Source organism: Engystomops pustulosus, chromosome 1 (assembly GCF_040894005.1).
Source record: "Engystomops pustulosus chromosome 1, aEngPut4.maternal, whole genome shotgun sequence".
Classification (NCBI taxonomy): Eukaryota; Metazoa; Chordata; class Amphibia; order Anura; family Leptodactylidae; genus Engystomops; species Engystomops pustulosus.
Genome location: NC_092411.1, coordinates 113,933,436 through 113,960,040, shown reverse-complemented (window position 1 = coordinate 113,960,040; position 26,605 = coordinate 113,933,436). Strand labels below are relative to the sequence as shown.

General features: G+C 38.7%; 1 protein-coding gene across 2 annotated transcripts in view; it reads right to left on the bottom strand.

Annotated features, from left to right (window-relative positions):
• LOC140131617 (guanine nucleotide-binding protein subunit alpha-14) overlaps nucleotides 1–26,605 on the bottom strand; it is a 119,131-nt gene that overhangs the window by 58,401 nt on the left and 34,125 nt on the right. For both annotated transcript variants that reach the window (XM_072150911.1, XM_072150910.1), the window contains exon 2: nucleotides 4,014–4,198. In XM_072150911.1, the coding sequence (XP_072007012.1) occupies nucleotides 4,014–4,198 (185 nt within the window). The remainder of the gene's footprint in view (nucleotides 1–4,013; nucleotides 4,199–26,605) is intronic.

The window sequence follows — 26,605 nt, the reverse complement described above, 5'->3', positions numbered from 1 at the left end:
AAAGTGGTTTTTCATACGTTGAGGGGTGTAGTTTCCACAATGGGGTAATTTACGAGTCTCGCTATTATTTAGGCCTCTCAGTGTCAATTAGAAGTTGGGCAGGTCCATCTAAATACAGGTTTTGGTGATTTTACAAAAAATGTGAAAAATGGCACCCAAATTCTGAGCCTCATAACATTCTAGTAAAATATGTGGAATCTGAAAAAACCATGCCAACATAAAGCAGACATTTGGGAAATGTAAGTTATGAATTTATTTGGGTGCTATGACTTTCTGAATCAAAAGTAGAGAATTTAGAACGTTGAAAATAAAGAATTTTTCAAAATTTTTGGCAAATTTTGTTTTTTTTCACAACTAAACGCAAAAGATTTCATCCAAATTTTTAAACTAATTTGAAGTACAATGTGTCACGAGAAAACATTCTCAAAATCCCCTGGATATCTCACAGCGTTCCCACGCTATAACCACTTATAGTGACACAGGCCAGATTTGAAAAATGGGGCCGCGTCCTTTAGGCCAAAAGATGCTGTGTCCCGTAGGGGTTAAATGCCCACCCCCCTGCACTGTATAATGCCCATCCCCCCTTGCACTGTATAAAACGCCCCCCCCCCCCTCAATTATGTGCAGTAAATGATTGTCTTGCAGGAATTGTAGTATATTAACATTAACATGTTCAACATATAGATCAGATAGATATATATATTATATATGATATATATGATATAGATATATAAATATATATCATCCAAACAGGAAACACTGAATAATGTAGAAAATTGCAACCTGCATCCTGCTGGGAAAAAAGTATATGTTCAGCAGAATGTAATGGCACCTATTCCCTGCAACGGCTGAACGTAAACTATGGATCCTCCCTCAATGAAGTAATTCCTTAAATATGGTCAATAGGGAGACAGCCTGAGCATAAGCAGCAGTCTGCTGCTCATATTCACTCCTGTTGGCAATGGTGCCGAGTATATTGGCACATCACAATGTACACATTTGGGGGCCCCACACGAAAGTTTGCTATGGGGCCCAATCAATTCTAGTTACACCTCTAAGACCATTTCAATTTCTCATGTGCCCCCATGGGAAAATCAATCTGTAATCGAAGCAACAATATGAACAGCTGTTATAGTAGTCTATAGCCATATGAGGTTACAGAAATCATCTGCAACAAGTATGCCAATGTGCAGGCAGAGGAGTGTTGTGAATAAGCCCCTCAGTCTGTGTCTCTCCCAGAAGGCGAGCCTGCACAACTCACCTCAGGGATTATACAGTTGTAAAGAGGTAATTAGTAGTGGTAGACCCTGCCTGTACAGCAAGGGTAAAGATATGTAATGATTGTTATCCAATGATATTCTTCCATGTGAACTGGAGTGTAAAGAGTGAGCCACCACCTGACCAGGGTCTAACAAAACCCCTGGACAGGAAGGGGCAAGTCCTCTTAGGCCCAGGCTCTCACCACATCAGCAGCTCTTAGGCCCCAGCTCCTGACAGAGGAGCACCTCTTGGAATCCAGCTCTCCTAGAAAGCACACCTTGCAGATTGTCAGTGACCAGAGAGACAGTGTGACGCACCTTCAGTGCTACACACAGAACACCCAGGACAAAGCTGCAGCTTCCATATCTGGACACAGCTACACCCCAGCCTGTACCTACTACCAGGCTGGTGAATCTATTCCTGATGATCACTCTCCATGACCACTCCTGTAATCCGGAATCTCCAACAATCCGGCATTTCTAACAAGATCGTTTGGCCCATTGCCTGCAGTTTTTCTAGTAAGAACCGTGAGTTATTTTGCACAAATGTTGGCTCCGTCTGATCCCTGCATACGGCTGTATCACCACCACGGGCTCCCCATTCATTACTCAGGGACATATATTATAGACACTAAGGGGTTGTCCCTTAGTCAGTACATCTGCCTCTCCCTCCATCCTTCTTGCACACACTCCTTGGGCAAACTCCTTGGGGCAGTTCTATGACTGCCTTTGGAGCTCCACTGCACCCCAAATTTATTAAAGTGGCTTTGGCCCTTTAATAAAGTATCTATGAATGAAAAAAATGGTGTATATTATATTTATAGATAGAAAAAAAGTTGAAAAAAAATGACTTTTTAAAAAAAAAATTGCAAGTAATAAACCTGGCTTTACACTGTGTGGTACTAGTGCTTATATCCCACTATAGTTGAGTGGTTTCAAACTATAATAAAGTATCTCCCCTTGTGTGCAAGAAATCTCAAGTCAAATATTTTTGGTGACATCCAATTGAAGTTCTGTGAAAAAAAAAGTATAAAAACTGGTGTCCTGGGGGCCCAGCTGTCCAGATTGTGATCATCCCGAGTGCATAGAGTAATCGGCACATACAGTATCTAAGCAGAATTCACAGCCAGCCTGAAGAAATGACAGGTGGTACCTGTCACAGCATTATCCTCTAGTGCCGCCTGTTACCTCTCTGCTAAACAAATAAAACGCAGAGCAGAAATCAGAATTATGCTCTCATGCAAAAACAAAACAGATACTTTGCAGATAGTATTAAACCTTTACAGAGCTGCTATACCTCTCTATGAAACTCGCACAAGAACTTTACAAAAGGACACATGAATGCTGCTAAAAACATCTAAACATTCATGCATTGCAAGAACAGAAATAAATATGCAAGGAAAAGACATTTCCAAGCAAAGCCATTTCCATGTTTGAAGAATTAGTACTTAACATTTACTCATTTGCATAACAAGTTATACAGTAAGGCATTAGAGATTCCTCTAATGTGAACATTTTATTAGGACAGTGTTCTACCCGTGGCCCCCCAAAGACACAATTGTTCTCAGTCTGTGGAAACTGACTTGTTTGCTGACCAGATTGAACAGCCAGACACAACGCAGAGGACAGGACTCCTTGCATCATAATTCTCTATGATGCAAGGAGCTACATCCACTGTGTTGTGAGATCATTTCCACAGACTGTGCACGTTCATATGCAGGAGGCCTTCAAGATACAAGCATTCCATACACTAAAGCCTAGGCATATATTTTATATTACTTTTATGCATTTGCCTAACATTGGAGGATATTTTATAAAGAAGCTAAACCAAACTAAAGAGAGACGTGTGAATTATTTGCCATTTTTTGAAAGCATAACAATTTTAATTGAAAAAAAATGTTCTAAATAATATTGGACCATTTTAATAGGACAGTCATACTAGACTATTTGTGAAAATTAGAGAGAGGACTATACTGTTACTAGACTATTACAATGTAATACTAACTTAATTCTTTCACGACTTGGTTAAAAAATAAAGTTAAAGGGGTTTAAGAAATAAATTTAAGTAGCCCACAACAGTAGCTGGTGTGGGCTACTTAAAAAAAAATAAACGTATACTCACCTCCTTTGGTGCTGCTGGTGTCCCTCGCTGCGGTCCATCTGATTTGTGCCCCTGGCCGGCTGGAAGCTTCCATCCGACACCATCTCCCTGAGCCCTTCAATGCTGAGAGACAGGGACGGATGGGAGTTGCCGGCCACATTGGGCAGCCGAAAGCTCCCTTTACGCGGCCTCTATGCCCCTGTAAACAAACAGGGGCATGGATCAGATGGACCTCGACAAGGGACACCAGCAGCGTCAGAGGAGGTAAGTACAGTACGGCCTAAATTATTTCTTAAACTCTGATAACCCTTTTAATTGTACCGAAATTATAATATTATTATTATTCTAACCTAAAATTACTCAGAAGTCTAGGTTTTTTATAGAAGAAACAAGAAGCATGTTTTGGACAGATTCACTCTTTCGCTTCACATCTCAAATTTAAATTTCCTAAAAACCCTTCCAAGTGACCAAAATGATATAAAGAAAAAAGGATCATTGCATACCTTAAAACAGAGTACATAGATACAAAAGCACAGCTCCAAAGCGCAGCAAAAGTACAAGCAACATAAAACAGACATAAAACATATATGTAAGAACTATACCAATATCAATAAATATATATAAATCTGTATGTAAGCAGTCATAGAACTTACCATGTTCTGCTCAGAAGAGTACTGTATCCTTAGTGTGTCCATTGCTCGGATCATAGCTTGCATGGCAGTAAATATATTTTGATAAACCAGCTTTGTGAATCCTCGTCTGTCTTCATCCGTGTAACCAGAGCCATGAATAATTCTCATCTGCTTAATAAAGGTGCTTTTCCCACTCTCACCAGTACCTGTGATATTACACAAAATGTGTGTCAGTTACTTATTTATATAATAACAGGAGCATTTAGACAACATAAACTGCAATTTTCTGTTAGTGTCTGGTAGAAAGTGAGTTAGTCTCCATGAGCATTCATTTCCCTAATTTTGCAGGCTTTCTACCTCAACCGAGTTCAAATAGATTTAAAAAAAAGTGAGAACCAAAAAAACAAACAAAACTGGAATTGTTGTACAAACATAACAAAATTGACATCTGTACAATGTAAACCACTTTAAATCAGAACTAAAAACTGCTGCAATGTCAGTAAAACTTAAAGGGGTTATACAGTCCCAGAAGCCAAAGAAAAACCTCCTCTGTAAAAATACACAGTGTTCCACTGAAATTTGTGTGGAATTGGTTAATTTTACACTTTTTGATCACTGCAGCCAGAAACCGAGCATCCATTATGGCCACGTCGCTCCGCATCAAATCCCATGATACTCCACTCCAACTGCCGTGCACGCTCTACAAGCTCCGGTGCAGGTATCCTCAGTTGTGTGCGCACACACAGGAAGATGGAGACTGCAAACAGCCGCAGATCGCAGACTACGGACCACGCATCCGTGACGAGTGCTGGACGCAGTCTACCTGTCGTTTCCCTGGAGATGAGTTAGTATAAACAAAAGCTGACTTACTAACTTTTGATATAATTAACTCTAAAACTCAATAGAATCATTGAATTAGTTTAGGGGGTGACTTTTGATAATCTAAAAAGTGTAGGGCAATGTCTGTGACCGTACAATCCATTTAACTATGTCAAAATACAAAACAAGCGGAGTTATTTTTCAGTTGACAGCATCCTTTTTATTAGGCTTTGTGGTTTATATCTACACCCATTGCTTGCTATCCTTCCCGCCACATAATGTTTATTTTCATGGGGTAGTGAATACACTACTTACCTTGTGGGTTACAAGAGTTCCATGAATACATAGCAGAATTAAACCACTAGAACTTCTGGTTCCTTGTCAACCTAAATATCTCTTAGAGCTGTATTCACTAGAACACACTGAGTAAACTGGCTCCCTGCGCAACTGTAAACATAGCCGTTCCTCATTGAATACTGTAGTCTGCTCCAGTAAATTCAAGCCATCCAGAAAAGCATAGAGGAAAAGGCCAATATTTTATTACCTTAAAAATTTTTACCATTATATGATTTGTAATTGTGTACCTAACCCTCCAACAAACTTTGTTCAGACTATATGAATTTAAAATAACAAAATGTCTTTGAGTAACTTGATTAATTTTCTAGAAGTTTTTCCAGCTTCAGGCTCTCATATTCTCAGTGCTGCTAAATACAAACTGTTGAAATATCTGGGGATACGGTCAGGGAGGAGAATCTTGTTCATCTAACCCTCACTCACATAAGAATCAGCAAGACAATATAAAGGACACGATCAGAAATACAGACGTGGTATGTTGATCCGTTTTTAATTCCATGGTTTTGTTATATATTCGGCATATAAGAAAAAAAATCTATACCTTATAAGGTGTTTTTAGATAAATAAAATCTCAGATGAACAACAGCAAATAACAATTAACATAATGCCATTTGGACTTCTCTAAAATACAGACAATGGGTAGAAAATGGTATGTGGTTCCACACATACCTCTACTCCCTTGATCAAATTGTTTTTCTCAAAATTTACCACCTACCCACCGGATACAGGATAATTGTCAAATTGTGGGGTCCAATTGCCACACCCCCTGTAGCATGTAGATTGGAGGACTTGTACATTTCGTGTATTGGACTTTTGGCAACTGCTTGTCCTCTGAGCCGAGCTGGACTGACCCATGTGGAAACCCATTCTCAGCTCCACCAACTTTCTCTGTGGCAGTTAGACCCTTCATGATCAGACATTGCATGTTAAAAGCCCTTTAACTAAACCTCAGCAAGTGTGACTAGCTCTTTAAAACCAGATCTTTTTGTATTTTGCTGGTCTGCAGCCTGCAGGCATGTGAAAAATGTAAGATTTAGGCCAAAATATTTAATTAAAAAAATATGAGGCTGAGTAAATAATTAAAATAGTAAAACCCACTCAACAGTTTCATAAATAAATACATACAAAATAAATTAGAATCACAACTAATCTTCGTTTATAACAGACAAAGAACCACTCCATATAATAATAAATGCAGACAAAAAGTGTTTATTTATTTTAGGCAGTTCTTTTTACACAGACCAGTATCAAAAAAAGGATTTATAAAATCTCAAAAATAGGTTTCATTCTGAAGATTTTTTAGCCAATATAGAAGTGGCATAACTGGTAGCATCAAATGTTTAGTCTGTCTTCTCTAGGTATAAAACATCATTATTTCAGAGAATCACAACTGGATCACTTTTTATTTCCTTCCCATCTTGTATCCATGTCTTTTAAAGGGGTTTTCGCTACAAACAAAATTCATGCCCTATCCACGGGATATCCCACGTACCTACGTAGGACCCCTCGCTGCTAAGTCAGACTAATGGAGCAGACGGCCGCGCATGAACGGTTATGCGCGGCCGTTTGCTCCATTAGTCTGATGGAGCGGCGAGGGGTCCCACATATAACTGGACCCCTCGTTTTCGTGATCTGTGGTGGTCACATCACCGAGTACCCCAACTGATCAGCAAATGAGGCCCTATCCTGTGGATAAGGCCTAACTTTTGTTTGTGGGGAAACCTTTAAGCTACTGCAGTATACAAGGGTACACTCTCTTTTCATGTTTTATTAGCTCATGAAAATACTGTCAAGTTACATGCAGCCACTTTTCAAAGAGTTTACGGTTTATCTTTGCCTTTTTATTAAGGATGATGTTCATATATTTCTGCATTCATTAAAGAAAATATAAAAAATGAAGCACTTGTTTTTGCATTTTGACCAAAACTCTTTGATACAGTAAGTAACAATGTGTGTTTTGCCTTTCACTTGCCTGTTCATAGCAGTGTAGAGAAGAAAATTGTTGTGAAAGGTAAGTACCGTATATACTCGAGTATAAGCCGACCCGAGTATAAGCCGAGGCCCCTAATTTTACCACAAAATACTGGGAAAACCTATTGACTCGAGTATAAGCCGAGGGTGGGAAATGCATTGGTCCCAGCCTGCCCAGTATATAGCCAGCCAGCCCCTGCCCCAGTGTATATAGCCAGCCAGCCCCTGCCCCAGTGTATATAGCCTGCCAGCCCCTGCCCCAGTGTATATAGCCTGCCAGCCCCTGCCCCAGTGTATATAGCCTGCCAGCTCCTGCCCCAGTGTATATAGCCTGCCAGCCCCTGCCCCAGTGTATATAGCCTGCCAGCCCCTGCCCCAGTGTATATAGCCTGCCAGCCCCTGTCCCAGTGTATATAGCCTGCCAGACTCTGCCCCAGTGTATATAGCCTGCCGCCGCTGCCGGACAGTTCGCACAGAAGATATACAGGGGTTGCCGGAAAGGTGAGTTTAGATATATTTATTTTTTTGACTCGAGTATAAGCCGAGTTTGGGTTTTTCAGCACATTTTTTGTGCTGAAAAACTAGGCTTAAACTCGAGTATATAAGGTAACTGATTTTTCACAGTGTTCTGCCAAAGTTTTCCTAAACTATTGTGAACATACCGTAGTTTGTTGTCAGACACCCAGTGCCAGTGTGTTAGACAGGGGTCCCTTGGGCCCACTCACCATCATCAAAAAGACACTAACAGGATTTAAAATTAATTTATCTTCTGCTGCATTAATGGGGCCTGGTATTCGGTTACAGCCTGGGCCCCCAAAGGATCCTCTAGTACCCTGACGGGCCAGTCTAACACTGCCTAGCACCTACAATCGGACACCAGTAGATATTCGAAACGTCAAAGCCAAATCAATTGAAATTGCATGCAATCGTCTGGGGGAGTGGGGATTAAAAAAAGGACTCTATGCAAATGAGCCCGAGATGGCCCCTCAGTCTCATTTGCATACAATATTTCATCCCGGTGCCCTTTAAACATATCAGAAAAGTTGCCAGGACCTTTACGATCGGCTGGACAAAAAAGTACCCAGTATTGGGCGTTCTCTCAGAAAATAAGTATACATTTGTAACATATAAGTGTACATTTGTCTTTATGTTTGTAAAGACTACTTTTAAACACATTAGAAAGTACTGTAAAGGAGATAAAACCATGATTGTATGAAGCTGGGGTAGGGTGTGAGCACTCATTGCATATAGGTTTAAAACCCAAGTTTGTAAGCATGGAAAGCCTTTCATTTTATTCTGCAGATACCAGTCATTAATGTGTCAGAATGAGGGAGCCAAGGCACATCTATATTCCATAAACATTTTTTTTCCATATACTTGAGAGATATTTGTCATAAGCTTTTCATATTGATGGGAGGTTTATTTATTCACATGCACGTTTTTACAACTCTGCCTGCAGAGTGTCAGTGAGCCTCTAAATGGATGCCAAGACTCCATTGTGCATCTGACAGAACCATTTACTGGCAACAGTCTGTAAACATAGCCCTGCTTCAAAGCCATAACATACAAGCTAGCTATACCATATAGAACGCTGGTCATGTATGGGGCTCAAATGTCATTGACTATATGTGATCACAGTGCACATATACACCCCTTTTATTCTAAAAAGGCCATTATTAAACATAAAAGGTGTGCCCCATCACAGCCATTTGATAGTTATTGGCAATCAAATAGCATTTTTATTTCTCCTTTGAAGACATAAGGGATGTCCACACCCATACACATCAGATTGTGACATATGATAAACTGGACACTATACAGTGCAATCTTGCAAGGCATGTGATTGCATTTCTCCTTTTATTTTGTTTCAGCTCATCATCTTAAATTACTCTTTACAGAGGGACAGTGCTGTTTTCAGGGGTGTAACTTGAGAAGGTGCAGTCGCAACTGGGCCCAAGAGGCTTAGGGGGCCCATAAGGTGTCACTTTTCAATATGAGAAAATTAGTACTATAAGCAATAAATTAAAGTTGGGGCCTGGCACAGACTTTGCACTGAAGACCATCAGCTTCAGTTACCCCACTAGCTCAAATGAGATGAAGTATATTACAATCTTTATTAACACATATTACAACACAAATACGTGATTTTTAACCCCTAATGGACTCAGCCTATTACTGCCTTGTGTCACTATAAGTGGTTATAGCTTTGGAATGCTATAAGATATCCAGGGGATTTTGAGATTGTACTTCAAATGACTTAAAAATTTGGATGAAATCTTGTGTGTTTAGTTATGAAAAAAACTGTATACTTTTGATGCAGGTAGTCATGGCACCCAAATAAATTCATAACTTACATTTCCCAAATGTCTGCTTTATGTTGGCATGCTTTTTTAAGTTTCCACATATTTCACTAGAATGTTATAAAGGCACAGAATTTGGCTGCCATTTTTCAAATTTTTGGGAATATCAGCAAAACCCGTATTTAGATGGACCTGATCAACTTTTAACTGACTGTGAGAGGCCTAAATCATAGCTAGACTTGCAAATTACCCAATGTAAACTACACACCTTAAAGTATGAAAAAGCACTTTTAAGAAGTTTAACCCTTTAGGTTTTTTTAGGGGTTAAAAAAAAGCATAGCGAAAGCTCGTGCCATGTGGGAGTTCTAGAGAAGCGCATATCATAAAACAGCAGTCCTTACCAAGTGTTACAGGAGGTACAGATCTGTAAGAAGTATCTCTTAATAGTTGGCTGTGCCGACATTAAAGGGGTATTCCAGGAATAAGCATAATTCATATACAAATGGGCACTCAAAATATAAGCTAATGTGTAATTGGTTGTTATTTAAAATTTTGCTCCCCTTAGCAGAAAATACTGATGATATAGACTGTAATGAAGAATTAAAATGCTCCTGGCCCTTTAATCAGTCCGTTAATTTCCTCCGCGCGGTCCGCTGCAAGACAGAAGATGGCCGCTGGTCACATGTCCACATCACATTTCCTGCACCTGCCTGGGCAGGTCATGTGATCACCACTACGTTTGGCTGTAGTGGGTTGGTTGCAGTGCATCCAGTATGGCCAGTGTTGAGGTGATGGCAGTTACACATCATTACTATGGTAATGAAAGTCTGTTAGATCATCACCGGGAGCAGAGCATAAGTGGTAGGAGGAGTTACTGAGAACTAAAGGATCATGGAACTTGTAGTTTCCAGTGGCGGCCATCTTAGTGATAACTCCACCTACTTTAGGGAGGCCATAAACTTTGTAAATCATAAAATCAAATTATTTAAGCTTAGTTTTGTGACTAATGACATTGAGTATTGTTGTATTCATTTAGTTATATCATCATGGGTTTTTGTGTCAGACATTCATATTCCCGGAATACCCCTTTAAGCTTGTATGAAGAGGGCTTATAGGCTGTATTAAACACCAGTCACTTAGTGCTACGGTCACCTAGATGATATGGTTGTAGTCTATATGAATGACGCACTCAAGTACAGAAAGAGAACATGAATGATAAAGTAATAACATAGTTTTATTGGTAATTAAAGTCTTCACCCCAAGTACCCATTTTTCAAGCGGAAAAAAAGACTGATCCTGTGGGCAAGGTTTGCGCAAACCTAGATTTTCTAATACGATCCTGTTGAGTGTGGCTACAGAACAAAGATGACCTCCTCTATCTGAAGGCAGCCCCATATGGTTCTTGATTAAGGTGTTGAATAGAGTTGTTCCTATATGTTGCACAAACAAAATTGGTGAGCACCAATTCACATAGTACCCATGATTCCAGTGTAGATGTTATCACACTATTAACGCTTTTTCCTTGCCTTCTCTTTTGCCATTTTATACTCTGTGGTCAATTAGATGGCAGGATCATATAGGCACAGCCATCTTGGCTCCGACAGTAGTGGAGAAGATTTGAAAAGGGTTGTTCAGGATTCATTTTTTTAAATATTGGTGACCAGAGACGCCACGCTGCACCAAGGCCCAAGAGAATGGGCTAAATAGCTAGTTTGCCATTTTAATGCTTCCCGTGACACATTTAAAAAAAAAATAAACATTGTCCCGAACATCCCCTTGAAATTTGTCAAGATATAGCTAATCCTGGAGATCTCTGGTGTAGAAGAGCAGTGAAGCTGGACAGGTGAAAGCTCCTATATAGTAATTTGCAGCTAAATCTGTCTTCTCTTTGCAAACAAAACCAAGAGCCTTTCAGTATGCTCATTATGCAAATATAGTCAAAATATCTCTGCTTACATAGAGCTTTGCATACAATGACACAATTGCCAGATTGAACATTCAGCACAAAACTCTTATAGGCCGAGTAGGAAAATGTGTCTCTCAAATTAAGTCAACCTTAGGTCTAATGTAACTCATTGACCGCTTTTCATGTCAATATGCCGTTATCGTTGTCTCTAAAAACTTGATTGGGGGTTTAAAAATCTTTTCTACCAACTAGTGAAATCTACCGTCTATATGACTATATTACCCTATTCAGATAATAGGTTTAATGAAATAGAATGGAGACAAAAATTTCAGAAATGAAAAAAAAAATGTTTTTTTCCTAAAAAATACTTTATGTTGATTTACAACATGCACCAGAAATCTAATATAATTTGTGCCAAAGTTCTTTATAAGCAAGGTGACAGAGTAGCAGTATTTAGAAACCACATTGGATTCTGTATGCCCTTCCATGGAATTTTCCCTAGTAGTAATACTGCAAGCCATAGCAGTGGGGGGGTTGGGACGCATTGCAAAGGTTGATTTCTAGTCCATGGTCCACAGCAACTAAACAACATGTTGCATATCAATCCCCAGCAGATTTTTTTCAGCAATATGTAAATGGGGCTTTCATAAATTCAATACACTACACTGCTACTGTACAATGCTGTGGATTTACCGAACAGAAAATCTTCAGGTAGTACGATACCGGTGTAAGGCTGCATTCACACACATGTATGGGGGACGTATATACGGGGGATGTATATACGGCCCATACACTTCTATGGGCTCACGGCGCACACGTGCGGCACCGTACCCGGGAAAAAGATAGGACATGTCCTATTGCTTGTTGGAATCTAAAGCCATTTCTTAATGATTTTTATCCCATATCATGTGCAATGCCATTCCTCAATACATTTAATTTTAAAATGTATGCTCCAATTGTCTTCTAAAATCTGAAGTGCACAAGTTTAAAGATTGTTTTTTAACATGCATGTCATCTGTATTTAAAAAAGTTAACTCAAAATAAATGACAGACTAGCTAGCAATGCATGAAACACTTCAGACAAAAAGAGGTAAATGTATAAATTTGTCTTCTTGTCTGGAAAGAGGCTTGGTCACAATAAAAGTGGCACAAACTATTAGGAAAAGGTTTTAAGCCCATAATAGGTGGAATGCAAACATTGTACGGAATCTACAATTTTTTTTATTTGCACCGCAGTATTTTGGTTTCTTATTGAATATATTGTGAAGTTCTTGGAAGACAGTTCATTTCAAATCAGTAAATCCCACAAGGGACATGTGATGCTGAAAGAATTAAACCTGTTACATAATTCTAATCATGATGTAAAATCTACTCTAGATTAATTCCTAGAAGTCTATAGCCTTTAGCATTAAAATCAGCAAGGCAGAGAATGCTGACAATTGTAATTTCTGTATTTTTATATCTCTATGTTTATGTAAAATTCGAATGCCAAAACTAAAATGATACGATGTTCATACATTTAGCCATTACACAATTAAGTTTGCGTAACCTCTCTTTTTTTTTTTTTTTTTTTTTTTTTTAATGTGTCCACATTTACAACGGTTTTATGGTCAGGTAATTAAATGGTAACTCCAGGGGGGAAAGATGGCATACGTCACAGAAAAAAGTCTGACATTCGCTATGTTCAGAATATTTCACAGTTCATAAGGTTTCACAAATCTCCTAATGGGTGGTGTTCAAAAAAACGTATCTAACTATCTAAAAAGAAAAAGCACCACTGACAAAAAGGAATACAACTAGCCTAAACACATTAGGCCTCATGTACCAAAAATGCCAAAAAATACCAAAAATTAATAAAGATGCCAAGGGAAACAAATACACTATCAAAGCTTATCGGTAGAAAGAGTTCTGGATGCTTTAGGTAACAGATACAAAGAAGAAAAACACTGTTTGCTGGTTCAGAGGGTTCTCCCAAGCTTTTTTCTATGTTTGCTAAAAATTACCTGGCAGAAGCAGAAACCTGTATGATGAGGCCTGTCTAAACCATGGCAAAGAAATGAATCAGCCAACATTGCCCTGCAAAGCCCCAACCCTGCATCCAGCCTCTATCCAAAGATGGGACCCATTAATAGGAGATCAACTGTACAATGTAAGTGAGTGAAACTATACAGATTCATTAATAGAATTATAACAGTATAAACATTAATAAAAAATGTATTCTTCACATATTCTATTATGCCAACCTTGCATTATAGTGCCATAGCTTATTTACAAAACTTCACAAAATGCCATTTTCATTATTGAACTTTTAAAATCAGTAGGGCTTAGCTAAAGTTTGCATTTTGCAATGTTGCAGCTGAACTTATCCACACATGGGTAAAGGCAAATGTCTGGATTTACAAAAGCTATGAAAGAAAACAATGTGGTTGACATTCCAGTTAACTAGAGGAACATCAGGATATGGAAACAACCTGTTAGTAGTAAACTAGTATATTAGATTTTTTGTTAATTACATTTTTGTCTAACATAGAAGAAAGACCTATGTAACCCACTCTAACTCTGGGTATGTCATCATCCATAAATGGTATGTATAATAAGGTCACAATGAATATTGCACAAAATGCAAAAGGACTCCCCAAAATCCTAGCAGGTAGTGGTAAAAACAGCAAAACATGCACACGATCATATATCCACGAGCTATCCGCACAAATTGTGGCTTCATTACAGCCCTCTTCTTGTAGAAATCTTCTAGTCTAGTGCAGTAAGACTGACGGGCTCACTGCACCAAACACATGCCTCGAATTATAGAGCAGGTCTTATTCCTACCTGGATTGGGGGCCGCACACTTTGACATGGGAGGGGGGGGACGAGATGGCAAAAAACTGCAGCCGTCTTGTGGCCCGTATTTTGTGTGCTTCAGGCCTAATAGTAAAAGTAGTGACAACCATAAGCAGTGGTGGGGAGGAGTGCAATCAACAAAATTCCATGGACAAATGGCCATATATCGTATAGATGTATACAAAAGAACCTAAGTACCCCACACACATAAGCGTACCACAACTGAGAGTATATTCCATGCTATGTATTTGCAAGTTGAAAAAATCAAATGCAGTCCAATTTAAAAAAAAAAAAAAAAAAAGACCCGAAGACCCGAAGCTACTTCGGGTTAACCCATTCATTACAATGTACTATCAGCACATTGTATTGTATGAGTAGTAAAATCCCCATATACTGCCATACTGTAGTATAGCAGTATATGATAGGATCGCACAGACACCCTAGGGTTAAAGTACCCTAGAGAGTCTGAAAAATAGTAAAAATAAAAATTTTAAAAAAAAAGTTAAAATAAAAAAATTATAATAAAAAAACCTAAAAATTCAAATCACCCCCCCTTTCCCTACAACTGATATAAATATAAATAAACAGTAAAAATCATAAACACATTAGGTATCGTCGCGTTCGAAAATGCCCGATCTATCAAAATATGATAACTGTTTTTCACTGCGTTTAACCCCGTAACGGAAAATCGATAATGGCACTGTTTTGCCATTTTAAAAAAAAAATTAAAATTCTATAAAAAGTGATCAAAAGGTCGTACAGTCCTAAAAAAGATAACATTGTAAACGTCATCAAAATCCGCAAAAAATGGCACCACCCACAGCTCCATACACCAAAGTATGAAAAAGTTATTAGCGCCAGAAATGGCAAAATCCCCCAAAAAAATTTTGTACAGGAGGTTTTAATTTTTTTAAATGTATGAAAACATTATAAAACCTACACAAATTTGGTATCCACATAATCGTACCGACCCAAAGAATAAAGTAGACATGTCATTTGGGGTGCACTGTAAATCTGTAAAATCCAAGCCCACAAGAATACGGCACAAATGTGTTTTTTTTACCAATTTCACTGCATTTGGAATTTTTTTCCCGCTTCCCAGTACACAGCATGGAATATTAAATACAACCATTTTGAAGTGTAATTTGTTACGCAGAAAATAAGCAGTCACGCAGCTCTGTACATGGAAAAATAAAAAAGTTACAGATTTTTGAACGTGGGGAGTGAAAAATGAAAACGCAAAAATGAAAAAGGGCTGCGGCAGGAATGGGTTAAGCAGTTAACAGTTAGTAGCGAGTGTTTGCTGTATAATGCACAAACAGAAGCCATGCATAGAGAGGGCTCAGACCATAAGCCCTGCTCGTAAGAGCTTACATTCTATGGTTAATAAATGTTTCTGAAACTGAATGATAAATCTGGCAAAAGTAAGAAAGATAAATCTGCAAAGTCTAAAAATTATAAACGTAAAGGATTGTAGGAAGTTTTTTAAATTGTAACTTTTTTTTGCCATAAAAAGTTAGATGGCTCTCCCGAAGGGTAAAAAAAAAAAAAAAAAGGAAAGACTGTTGATATAGACTAAAATGTATTAATAATAACTTATAATAATTCCTTTATTTATATAGCGCACACAGATAAATAGATAACGCAGCACTGCACAAATCGGTTAAGTGATCTTGTACATATGTGACATTTCCTGTGGGGGCCCAGAACACCAAAGAATAATAATAGCTATGGCTAATTGCTAGGGTCGTCAATTTGCCGGATTGGCTTTTCAGCCACCAAACCAGCAATATGACCAGGGGGCGCAAACACCAAACCTGACCATTGGATCTGCGCAACTGTAACCATGCCCACTTTCTGATGGCAGGGGGGACATGAAATGAGGAGGCAGTATGCAAGTTAGAAGCGGTGTGGAGGGCGTGTAGTTGTAGCCCGCAGAGGAGCCCTTCAGCCTAATTTACATTAACATTAAATATTTTTTTTGTTTTTCATGAATCATCTGGTTATTATCTTTGATAGGCTGGGTTCACAGCACGTTTTTTGTCATGCCTTGTAAGGAAAGGTCAGGAGGATTCCGACGTGTCCTTTGAACGTGTGGCACAAAGGGCGGCACGGTGGTTGAGTGGGTAGCACTTCTGCCTTGCGGCACTGGAGTCCTGGGTTCGAATCCCACCCAGGTCAACATCTGTTAAGAGTTTGTATGTTCTCTCCGTGTTTGCGTGGGTTTCCTCCGGGTACTCCGGTTTCCTCCCGCACTCCAAAACATACTGTTAGGTTGTTTAGATTGTGAGCCCCATTGGGGACAGGGACCAATTTGACATGCTTTGTGCAGCGCTGCGTAATGTTTGTGCGCTATATAAATAAAGAATTATTATTATTATTATTTATGTGTCCCACTGTATGCCTATACAGTGGGATAAGTCGCCTGGGACCACCCCCCCCCCCGCCCCACTGAATGCAGGGGGAGGAGTGTACTTCACTCAGGAGGAGCTTGCTACATCTTTCCATCCAGCTTTTTTTGGCAGACACTATGTTTAGTGGCCAGAAGGAGGCCACAACTATCTACCTCTACAAAGCACTGGTGGTGCATTGTACAGGTTAAATGGAGTGGTAGACTTCCTTTAAATTGAAACAAATTTACTGTTTTTCTTCCATTTTAATAAACATGTTTCAATAGTAGTAAGTATGTAAAAAAAAAAAAAAAAGAGTTGTGTGTGATGTGTGAAAATAAAGGTCCATACATTTCCATGTCTTCTTCTATTCAATGCATTTGTATAATTTGCATAGAGGTATAAACAGGTATGTTTGAGTTTCTATTTGTCATTAACAAATTCAGGCAAGAATGGAATGATCCACATCTCTGTCTGTTGCCTTTCCACAAAGAGATGCAAAAATCTATGTATATTCAACTCTATATGCATAGTAAACATTTCTTGTAAAGTGCAACTCTGTGGGGAACCTACAAAGTTATAAATACATATTGAAGGCAACGCATTTCTACTAATGGGTTTCTAATGGACATGTGTTATTTCTTGAATATACTTTTTTTTTTTATTCCACTGGTGCTATTTGGTTTGCTTTCCCGTGAAAGTATGACCATAACATAGTCATCAATTCATTCCTGTATTATTCTTTTTTTTAACTTGGCAAGCATAAAATGATGTTTGAGCCCAAGAAAATATTTAAAATATGGAGTATTGCTACCTGGGATTTTGGAAGAAAGCAAACTAAATAAGCACAGCTGCTTTCCAAAATGTATATAAGCTCAGTCCTTACACATTCCATAAGGGGCCCATTAACTCCTTCATCGACTCCTCAATCTAACCTTCACTAGCTTTCATCAGTGCACACCAGAGACATAGGTGACAATGAAGAAAGAGCGCAACCGTGATATAGAATATACCATCTACATCTTACGAAAACAACCTATGGTAAAAATATAACAGCCATGGAAACATCCACCTTCAACAACCACCCTACACCAGTACTAAGCTTTTATTACATAGAAGCTGAATGACCAGATATAGACATGGATTATTCACATTTTACATTCAAACCATTTTATTCTTAGGATAGATACAGTGGAACATGGAATAAACACTAATGTAAGCATGGTAGTTTTATATGAAATTTAAATTCCTTGGAAAATTTGTGCTTATCCAATAAATTATTTCAATCACTGCCACACACAAAGCAGTACATGTTTGTAATAAGCCATCTCCAATAAATTGGATTATTACAGTTATTGTCAATTGAGACTAGCACCAAAAATACACAATATTATCAATTAGATTAAAAAAACCTCTGTACAAGGGCTGGGTGTTTTTGGCTAAAATTCAAATCTTGATTCATTTCAAATAAATGATTGTTTTAACTCAGCTTTCAATTACCCACCTCTTTCTGGTTGCCTGCCCCCAAAAATTTCTCTATGGCTATAGTGATATTACGTTGCCCCAACTTCTTTAAATGAAAACGAGCAGATACCAGATTATATACCAATTATAACCCTGTTCCATCTTGCCATAAGGCCCTTCCCGAGGACAGAGCAAAATCCGTTTCCCCATATTTTTGGAGAGGAATGAGCTCCCAACTACAATTTAAGATTTGCACTCATTACACCCACCATCAATCTAGTTCCGGTAAAATAGAGGAAAGTTCTGTGGTCTGTTGTAATAATCAGGCATGGTAAGTGCTCATTTAGATTCACCCACTTATTAGAAGACTGGCAGATTCTATTAAGTACCAAAAAAGTTTAGGAAAAAAAAAACAACTTATGTAAACAGTTATACATATGTTACTTGTAAACTTTAAATTAAAGACAAATCCAGAGAAAGTGCGTCCTAAAAATTCTGATATATCTTATTCCCTTTGAATTTGTTTTAGGAACAGTGTTGTAAAGAAGGTTCTGGTATCCGGTGAATTAAATCCACATGATAACATCTATTTCCTACCTGGCTTGTATAGTGCCAAGTATGTGGGCACATGTGTGTACATTGATGTGGGTGGCAATGTGAATCCACAAAAAGCCTCCATGACATCACTGCTAGTGACAAGTCAAATCAGGAAAAACCATGAGAACCTTTCATAAAAAACGTATTTGTCGCATTTGTTAAATGTGACATGTCCCTTTCTTCTTGTCAATCTCAATAAAAGGTAAAAATGTAATATGATGGAGTAAGTTTACTCTACTTTGTCTCAGGAGTTAAGATCAGTACATTTATTAACTTAAATCTTCTCAAGTCCATAGGTCATTGCAATTCTGATTACTAATCTTATAAAACACAGGCTTATTCATTGATAAGGACTTTACATAACTATTGAGCGGGTGACCTGTAACACGGCAACGGGCAACTTATTGAGCAACTGCTCCTCAAAGCTGACTGATTTTGTCACCAGGTAGATGTAGCCTAACCATCCTGACAGCAATGTCACTAACCAAGTATACACATGATGCAGTATATCAAAATATTCACAAGCTGCTGAATAGCCATCCTCAAAATAGTGATTTGGTTAGTTTATTCCAGACAAGCCTTCTTGATTGAAGTTTATTTTAAAAGTCGACATACAGAGCTTCCATACCTAGAAGCACTTGCATTCGATTCCTATAACTAATCCTTATTAAAATTCCGCTCCTGACATTAACTAGTCACAGAGTACTCAACAAGGGAATGCATCCCTATCTGTTTAATCTACACCATCATCTCTACAGCAGCTACAGGAGCTTCTAAAGCCTAAAAATGACACATAATATTTTCAAAACCACAATAACACGACCAACTTTTCCATCCTAGTGCTGTCAGAGTATAACAATGGACAGTGCACAGACCCATCATAGCTAATGGATCCATTTAAGTGTCCGTATTTGCATTGACAAAGTCCATATAGCTATCAACATGGAAGACCCAACCAACACGATGACAGAAGTAGTAGCATAGGAAAACAGTTATTGAAACAAAAAAATGTAAAAACAGAATATGCTAAACAACTAGTTATCACCAAAACCAAAGACAACAGGTATTTTATAGTGACACATAACAAAAACAACTTATAGTGGGCAAAAAAAACACACAACAGCAGTAAGTTGCAGGAGAACAAAACAACATAAGAAAAAAATAACACACATTCCCATTTAAGACAATAGTATTTTCAACCCTGTCACGTCTGTATGTGGCTATACACATTTTTTTAAAGGGTTTATGCATTTTTCAAACAAGTAAAACTGAATAGCGAAAAAGAGTAACACAATGCAGAGTTCGGTCAATGCAGTGGAACATCCGAGTTATCAGAATAGCAAACTATTGTGCTCAAAGCACATAGAGATGTAAAATAAAGCAGCACAGAACAGAGACATCATTCACAGCCACATACATCCAAACACGTGCCAACCCCCCAATCCCCCATTTCGCCCAGGTCAAGTCAAATTTTAGGGGACATTCGGTAGTGTGGCAAAAACTTATTAACCAGGAGAACCCAAATCTTTAGGACAAGTGGATCAAAGCAAAGAGAGATTTAATCAAATGGCCCAGTATGAGACCAATAAAAATACCCAAGAGGCATTCGCTATACACAGGACATGACAGTGGCCCACTTCAAACTGGTATACCTTCTGGTGTCATTTTAAAGAAGAGAAACTGTAAGTTTAATAGTGGATACGTTTAAACTAATAGAACCGAGAAACACAATTCTGATGCAATATAAGGGGAGATTCTCCTCTCTCCGCTTTGTAATGACAACAGAACTGTGTTTCCATGGATTAAAGATATAGACTTAAAATATGCGCCTCCTTCCAACCTATCAGCTAAAGGTAGATTGGAGAATTGGGATGAAGGATTAACTGTTTTTAACATATTTTGGAAAAGTTTAAGGGAAAAATGACATAAAAATATATATTTTTCCAAATCTGCATGAAAAACACAGATGCAGATTTTCATGCAAATTTTTCACATGGCAATCCGCCAAGTGTGCAGATTGTCTGGATCTGTAAGGCTAAGTGACTTCTAGTATTCTTATATTTGTTATCCATGGCCTCCTACCTTCTAAAATCAACTTAAATTATTGTAATGTGCCTGAAGGGTTCTTGATGTGTTACTAGAGCCTCTCCATGCTGCAGTTTCATAGGCTGTTACACTGTCTCAACCTCCCCCTCTGCGCCCTCAGCACTTCTCTCCTGCCTCCGCCTGATGTAATCTCACTGCAGGAGAGGAAGTTTCAGCACACAATGGGAGGGGGAAGGCTCCTGCACAGTGAAACAGCTGGTAAAGCCAGAGCACAGTGGAGCTCTGGTAATACCCCCAGGAGCCCCTCAGGATCATTAGCATAGTTTTAAAAGTTGTTTTTAGAGGGGAGGAGGCCATGGATAACAAATATAAGAAGATTGCCACAGTTGCAGTGCCTGGATCTATGAGTAAGTGTCTCTATTTTATCATGATGGATTTTGATGGTAGTTTCCTTTAAGGGAAAGAAGGCCACTCCAATTACTTTAATATTTTCTGATATTGTACTTTCTTCCATAGCAGGCCCCATATCTTGGGAATTTGTACCATTTAGATTCTAACCTATATCTTGCTATTTTGTCTATTCATATCCAGCTGCCATTTCCTTACAAAGGATGACAGTGACTTTAATTGCTAAATATCAAGATATTAGCTGAAAACACCAGTCACTGCAATTTTAGGATATATATTCTTAGTCCTAGAGAGCTAACTGTGTGGGTATTAGGAGATGGCGTGTTTAGAAAACCACATGCTCGAGCCTGCATCTATGTAAATTATCAGGCTGGGTTCACATCGTGTTATTTGCCATACTTTGGAAGGACACTTCAGGGGGATTCTGACATGTGCGTACAATGTATGGAATAGATGTATACAGAGGATTCGTCGGTTGGGGACCCTCTACCCCCCTAAATGCAGAGCGTGGAGTAGACATCGCAGCAGCCGATGGCGGGCTGCTGCTGGTGTATGGGGCGTTTCCCCAGTGATTTGTCTGTCCTAATATGGACAGTGACATCCGCGGGTCCGCCCTCCTGCTGAGCGGCGCTGAGCGAGGTTTGGGGGGATGCAATATGCTGCTTCTGCTCCCCATAGCCTTCTACTGTCGCTCAGTAGGAGGCTGCAGGATGGAAAAACATAGCTTGCTATGACTTTCCATCATGACTTTTTTGGCAGATCTAACGTATAGTGGTCAGGCAAAAACTATGCGTCCAACTGCCAATTATTTAATGTATACCCTCAGCATATCCATCCGGAGGTTTCCCAACGTATACACTAAGCATATACATAAATCATGATGTGAACTCAGCCTCATATCTAAATCTTTTTTTTTTTTTATCAAAAAGTGCTACAGAAAACCAAAACATAGAGCCCCGATTAGTATTAGTAGATGGGAAATCTGCAACTTTAAACAGGTCTGGATAGCGATTTAGAAATCAATTACAGAAAAATTCTGTCTAGATCAAGAGTTCCCTTGTCAACGAGGTGGCTTTAGTTTGTTTCATTTTACTGTAAGTTTCATGTCAGTGGAGTAAAAAGATTGGTGCCTGATAATGTAAATCTTGGGATGCAATCTCTTAATATATACCAAGTGACTGCTCCTCGGCAAGGTTTCATTTTGTATATACATCATTGTGGGCGTTCTAGGAGAAATCTACCCCATGACTTGTCTTGTTATCAACACAGTGCGGCTGGCGGCCAGCTAACCCTTGCAGTGTAAACAATGTAATCACATTTTTATTCAGTGCAGTTCTTAAGGATGTACGGCCCTGGAAAGGAGTGGAGGAATGCATCTATATTAAAATGCTATGGCACAATACAATAGAACTAAAGGAAGGCCATACTATGCCCTTTGTTGTTTAACCAAAGAACAGCAAAACTGTGTTCAGCAAGGACAAGTTCAGATTTTAAGAAAATAATACAAAACAGCAGTGATGTTAATCCCTCTACATAAGATTAAAAAAATTTAGCAAAAAACTTTGAGACTTACAAAGTATTTCAACACATCGGTGGGAGTGGCTGTGGGAGTGGCTGTGGGGGCTGGCTGTATACTACATGGGGGCTGGCCGGCTGGCTATAGATGACTGGGGCCTGGCTGAATATATACTACTGGGGGCTGGCTGGCTATATACTACTGGGAGATGGCTTGCTATATACTACTAGCGGTGGATGGGCTATATACTACAGGGGGCTGCCTATATACTACTGGGGGCTTGCTGGCAATATACTGGGGGGCTGTGACCAATACATTTCCCAGCCTAGGCTTATAATCGAGTCAAAACATTTCCCCAGTTTTTGGTGGTAAAATTTGTGGTATCGGGTGGCTTATACTCAGGTCGGCTTATACTCAAGTTTTAATTTTAATTCATATGCTAATGCGGCAGTTGGTTCAACAAGGTCGTGTCCTTTGCACCCAGAATGCTGTGATTTCTGCCTGGATCACTACCACTAGGAGGGAATAGCAGTGCTTTGGTGGCTGAGGACATGATCTTGGTGCACCAACTGCCTTATTAGTATACTTATTAGTGTCCAAATGCCATCTGAACATGCAGTGGAGTGTCTGTAGAATTTACCCTAGCAGTTTTTCTGGTGCGATTTTGCTGTGGTGGGGGGAGGGGGAAGAGCACAACTGCTTTACAATACGCACAGAAAAATGCCACCTTAAAGGGAATTTACCAGCAATTGTGACCAAAATTAGCTGCAGACAGTGTTAGGTATCTGCCTCAAAGAGTTGTGCATTCATCTAAGGTTTTAGTAGTGGGACAGGCTGGGGAGAAGTTTGTATGCAGAAATCAAGAGACACAGTAGTGCGAGGAGACTCCTCTAGTGTTCCACATCCAGCTACAATCCTGGAATATAAAACCCATTCTTACAGTTCTGCTGCTACATACTCCAGAGCTGCTACTGAAGTATACATTTGTGTATTTGCATAGTGTACTGTAAAAATTTGTTTATATTCCAATACTGCAGATAGACATAGAGCATTGGCAGGGTCTCCTCGAACTGCCATGTTCCTTGATCTCTGCATTCAAACTGCTCCCCAGTCTGTCCCATGATCTGTAAGATCAAACAGATTCTAAAAACTAATACAAAATTATGGTTACCAGAATGCCAGAATTATGATGCACATGGATCAATAAATTCCTCCCACTGTTCCTGTGATCACCAAGACCACAGCACACACAGAATCCCCAAGACTTCCATTTATGCCAAAATTGAACACAAGGAGAAAGGGAGCCAAGGCACAGAAATAGGCACTATATATATATATATATATATATATATATATACAGTATTTTACTTTCTACCCAGACCAAACATAGGATTTCTGGTAAACCCAGAAAACCATGTTCAGTTATGGACAGCACATTTAGGCATAATAAATATGCAATTCAATTACTCATTGACCTGCTTACAAGCTGTGCTTCCCACATCCACAAAATCCTATTGGCTGCTTATGTTTTCTATTAACTAGTGTTTCCAAGATGTTGAAATACTTTTATCATTACTTCAATGTTATTAATAAAAGTGATATATGAAAAAAGTTTATATAAAATGGACCAGGTTGGTGGTGCTTTGAGAGCTGCATCCTTAAAAACTCAAATACATTAGCATTTTTCCCAGTAAGAGGTTACTAGAACCACATGAAAATAGAAATCTGAAAATCCATTTGACGTAATAGTACTGCATCGCGGGAGGTGCGTTCCTGCAAAATGCAGTACTATTACGTCAAACTTCTGGCTGCGGGTGTCGGCTATATATTATAGCTGACACCCGGCTCTAACACCTGCAATCGGAGATTTCTCCGATCGAAGGTGTTAACCCCGGTCGTGCTGACCGCGGCGTGCTAACCGCGGCGTGCTAGGGGCATTTGACAAGAATCGGACCCCCCCCCCCCCCCGCGGCACTTACCACGGTCTCCTTCCTGAGCAGCATGCTCAGTGTGTTACATTACACAGTGTAATACATCTGTATTACACTGTGTAAGGTGAAGAATAGCTTGAACAAGTGATCAGTGGATCGCTTGTTGAAGCTAACCTGTAAAAGTAAATAAAAAAAGTTAAAAACATTAATTAAAATTATTTTTTAATAAAAAGAATTAAAGTTAAAGTCCCCTAAACACAAATATTCCCTACATACATGCAATAAAGTGAAAAAAACACAAAATCGCCAAAAAACCCCACATATTTGGTATCACCGCGTGCGTAACAATCCGTACAATAACTCAGAAACATTATTGGGCCCGCTCGGTGAACGCCATAAAAACAAAACACGAAAAACTCGCCAAAAATGTACATTTGTCATAAAATCTGTTCACAAAAATGTTCTAAAAAGTGATCAAAAAAAGTTATGTGCCCCAAAATGGTACCACTTAAAAGGACATCTCAACACGTAAAAAATAAGCCCTAAACCAGCTCTGTCAACCAAAAACTATTAAAGTTACGTCTCCAAAAAGATGGCGATGCAAAAACAAATAAGATTTCCTCTATATTAGTTTTTTTCAGTGTAAAATTGTAAAAATAATTGAAAAACTATATAAATGAGGTATCATCGTAATTGTAGTGATCTGAAGAATAAAGATAATAATATAGTATTATTAGTGTACGGTGTACGACCCCCAAAAGATACAAAAAGAAAGGAAACCAAAATTGACAATTTTCTTTTCACCCATACATTCAAGAGTTTATAAATAATAAAAAGTGACAATGCATAATCTGCTCTGTATGGCGCAGCTCCCTTCGATGCCCTGGTGTGTGCCCATACAGCAGGTTACCACCACATATGGGGTATTGTTATATGCGGGAGGGATTGGGTATCAAATTTTGTGGAGAGTTTTGGTATTTTATCCACTGAGAATTTGTACATTTTTTGAAAAACACATTAATTTAGCCAAAAAAAATGTACTTTCAAAATAGTATCAGATTTTGTTTTAACCCCTGTAAAACAATTAAACAAACTTCATAAAAGTTGTTTTACGTACGTTGAGGGGTGTAGTTTCTATAATGGGGTAATTTATGGGGTTTTACTTTTATTTAGGCCTCTCAAAGTGACTTGAAACCTGAGCAGGTCCCTCAATAGCAGGATTTTGCGTTTTTTATGCAAATGTGAAAAATCGCACCTAACGTTCAAAGCCCCATAACATTCTACAAAAATAAGAGTATGCATAAAAAACCATGTCCACATAAAGTAGACATTCGGTGAATGTTAGTTATTAGGTTTCAAAAAATTTTCACCAAATATCTGATTTTCTCATAAATAAATGCAAAACATACCACCAAAATGTTTCAACCAACAAGAAGTACAATGTGTCATGAGAAAACAATGTTAAAATCACTTGGATATGTTAAAGCGTTTCAAAGCTATAACCATTTATAGTGACACAGGGCAGATTTGAAAAAATGGGCCGTGTCAGGAAGGTGAAAAGTGGCTTTGGCGTTAAGGAGTTAAATATTAGACTACACATTTTGTCTGAGGGATTCCTTTAGGATGACATGGATTTTATGTAAACAAACAAAGACAAACCAGATCATAATAAAAGAAAAAGTTATAGGTATAATCGTTGCATATTTATTCTTTATGAACAGACAGTCCCATAGAAGTAAAAAAGGGGCTGTAAAAAAACGGATTGTACACGGCTGTACTAGGTTTTCTTGAAGTTTATGTGGTTGCTTGCTGAGCAGCAATTACATGACCTTAATGGTCAAGCCTAGCTCAATTACACAAACACCGATTACAGACGGCCCGCAATACGGCCATTAGAACCACAGATTGCAGACACTGAAAAACAGGAGGCCTACATGTATATAAGACAAAGAGACCCAGTTCAATAAAACAATCTAGCTTCACATACTAAAAGGAAGCAGCTCCCAGCCCTCCCCCCAGTTATAGCGCTGTTAAACTTCTAGCTTTATCGCAATATACCAAAACGCTATGAAA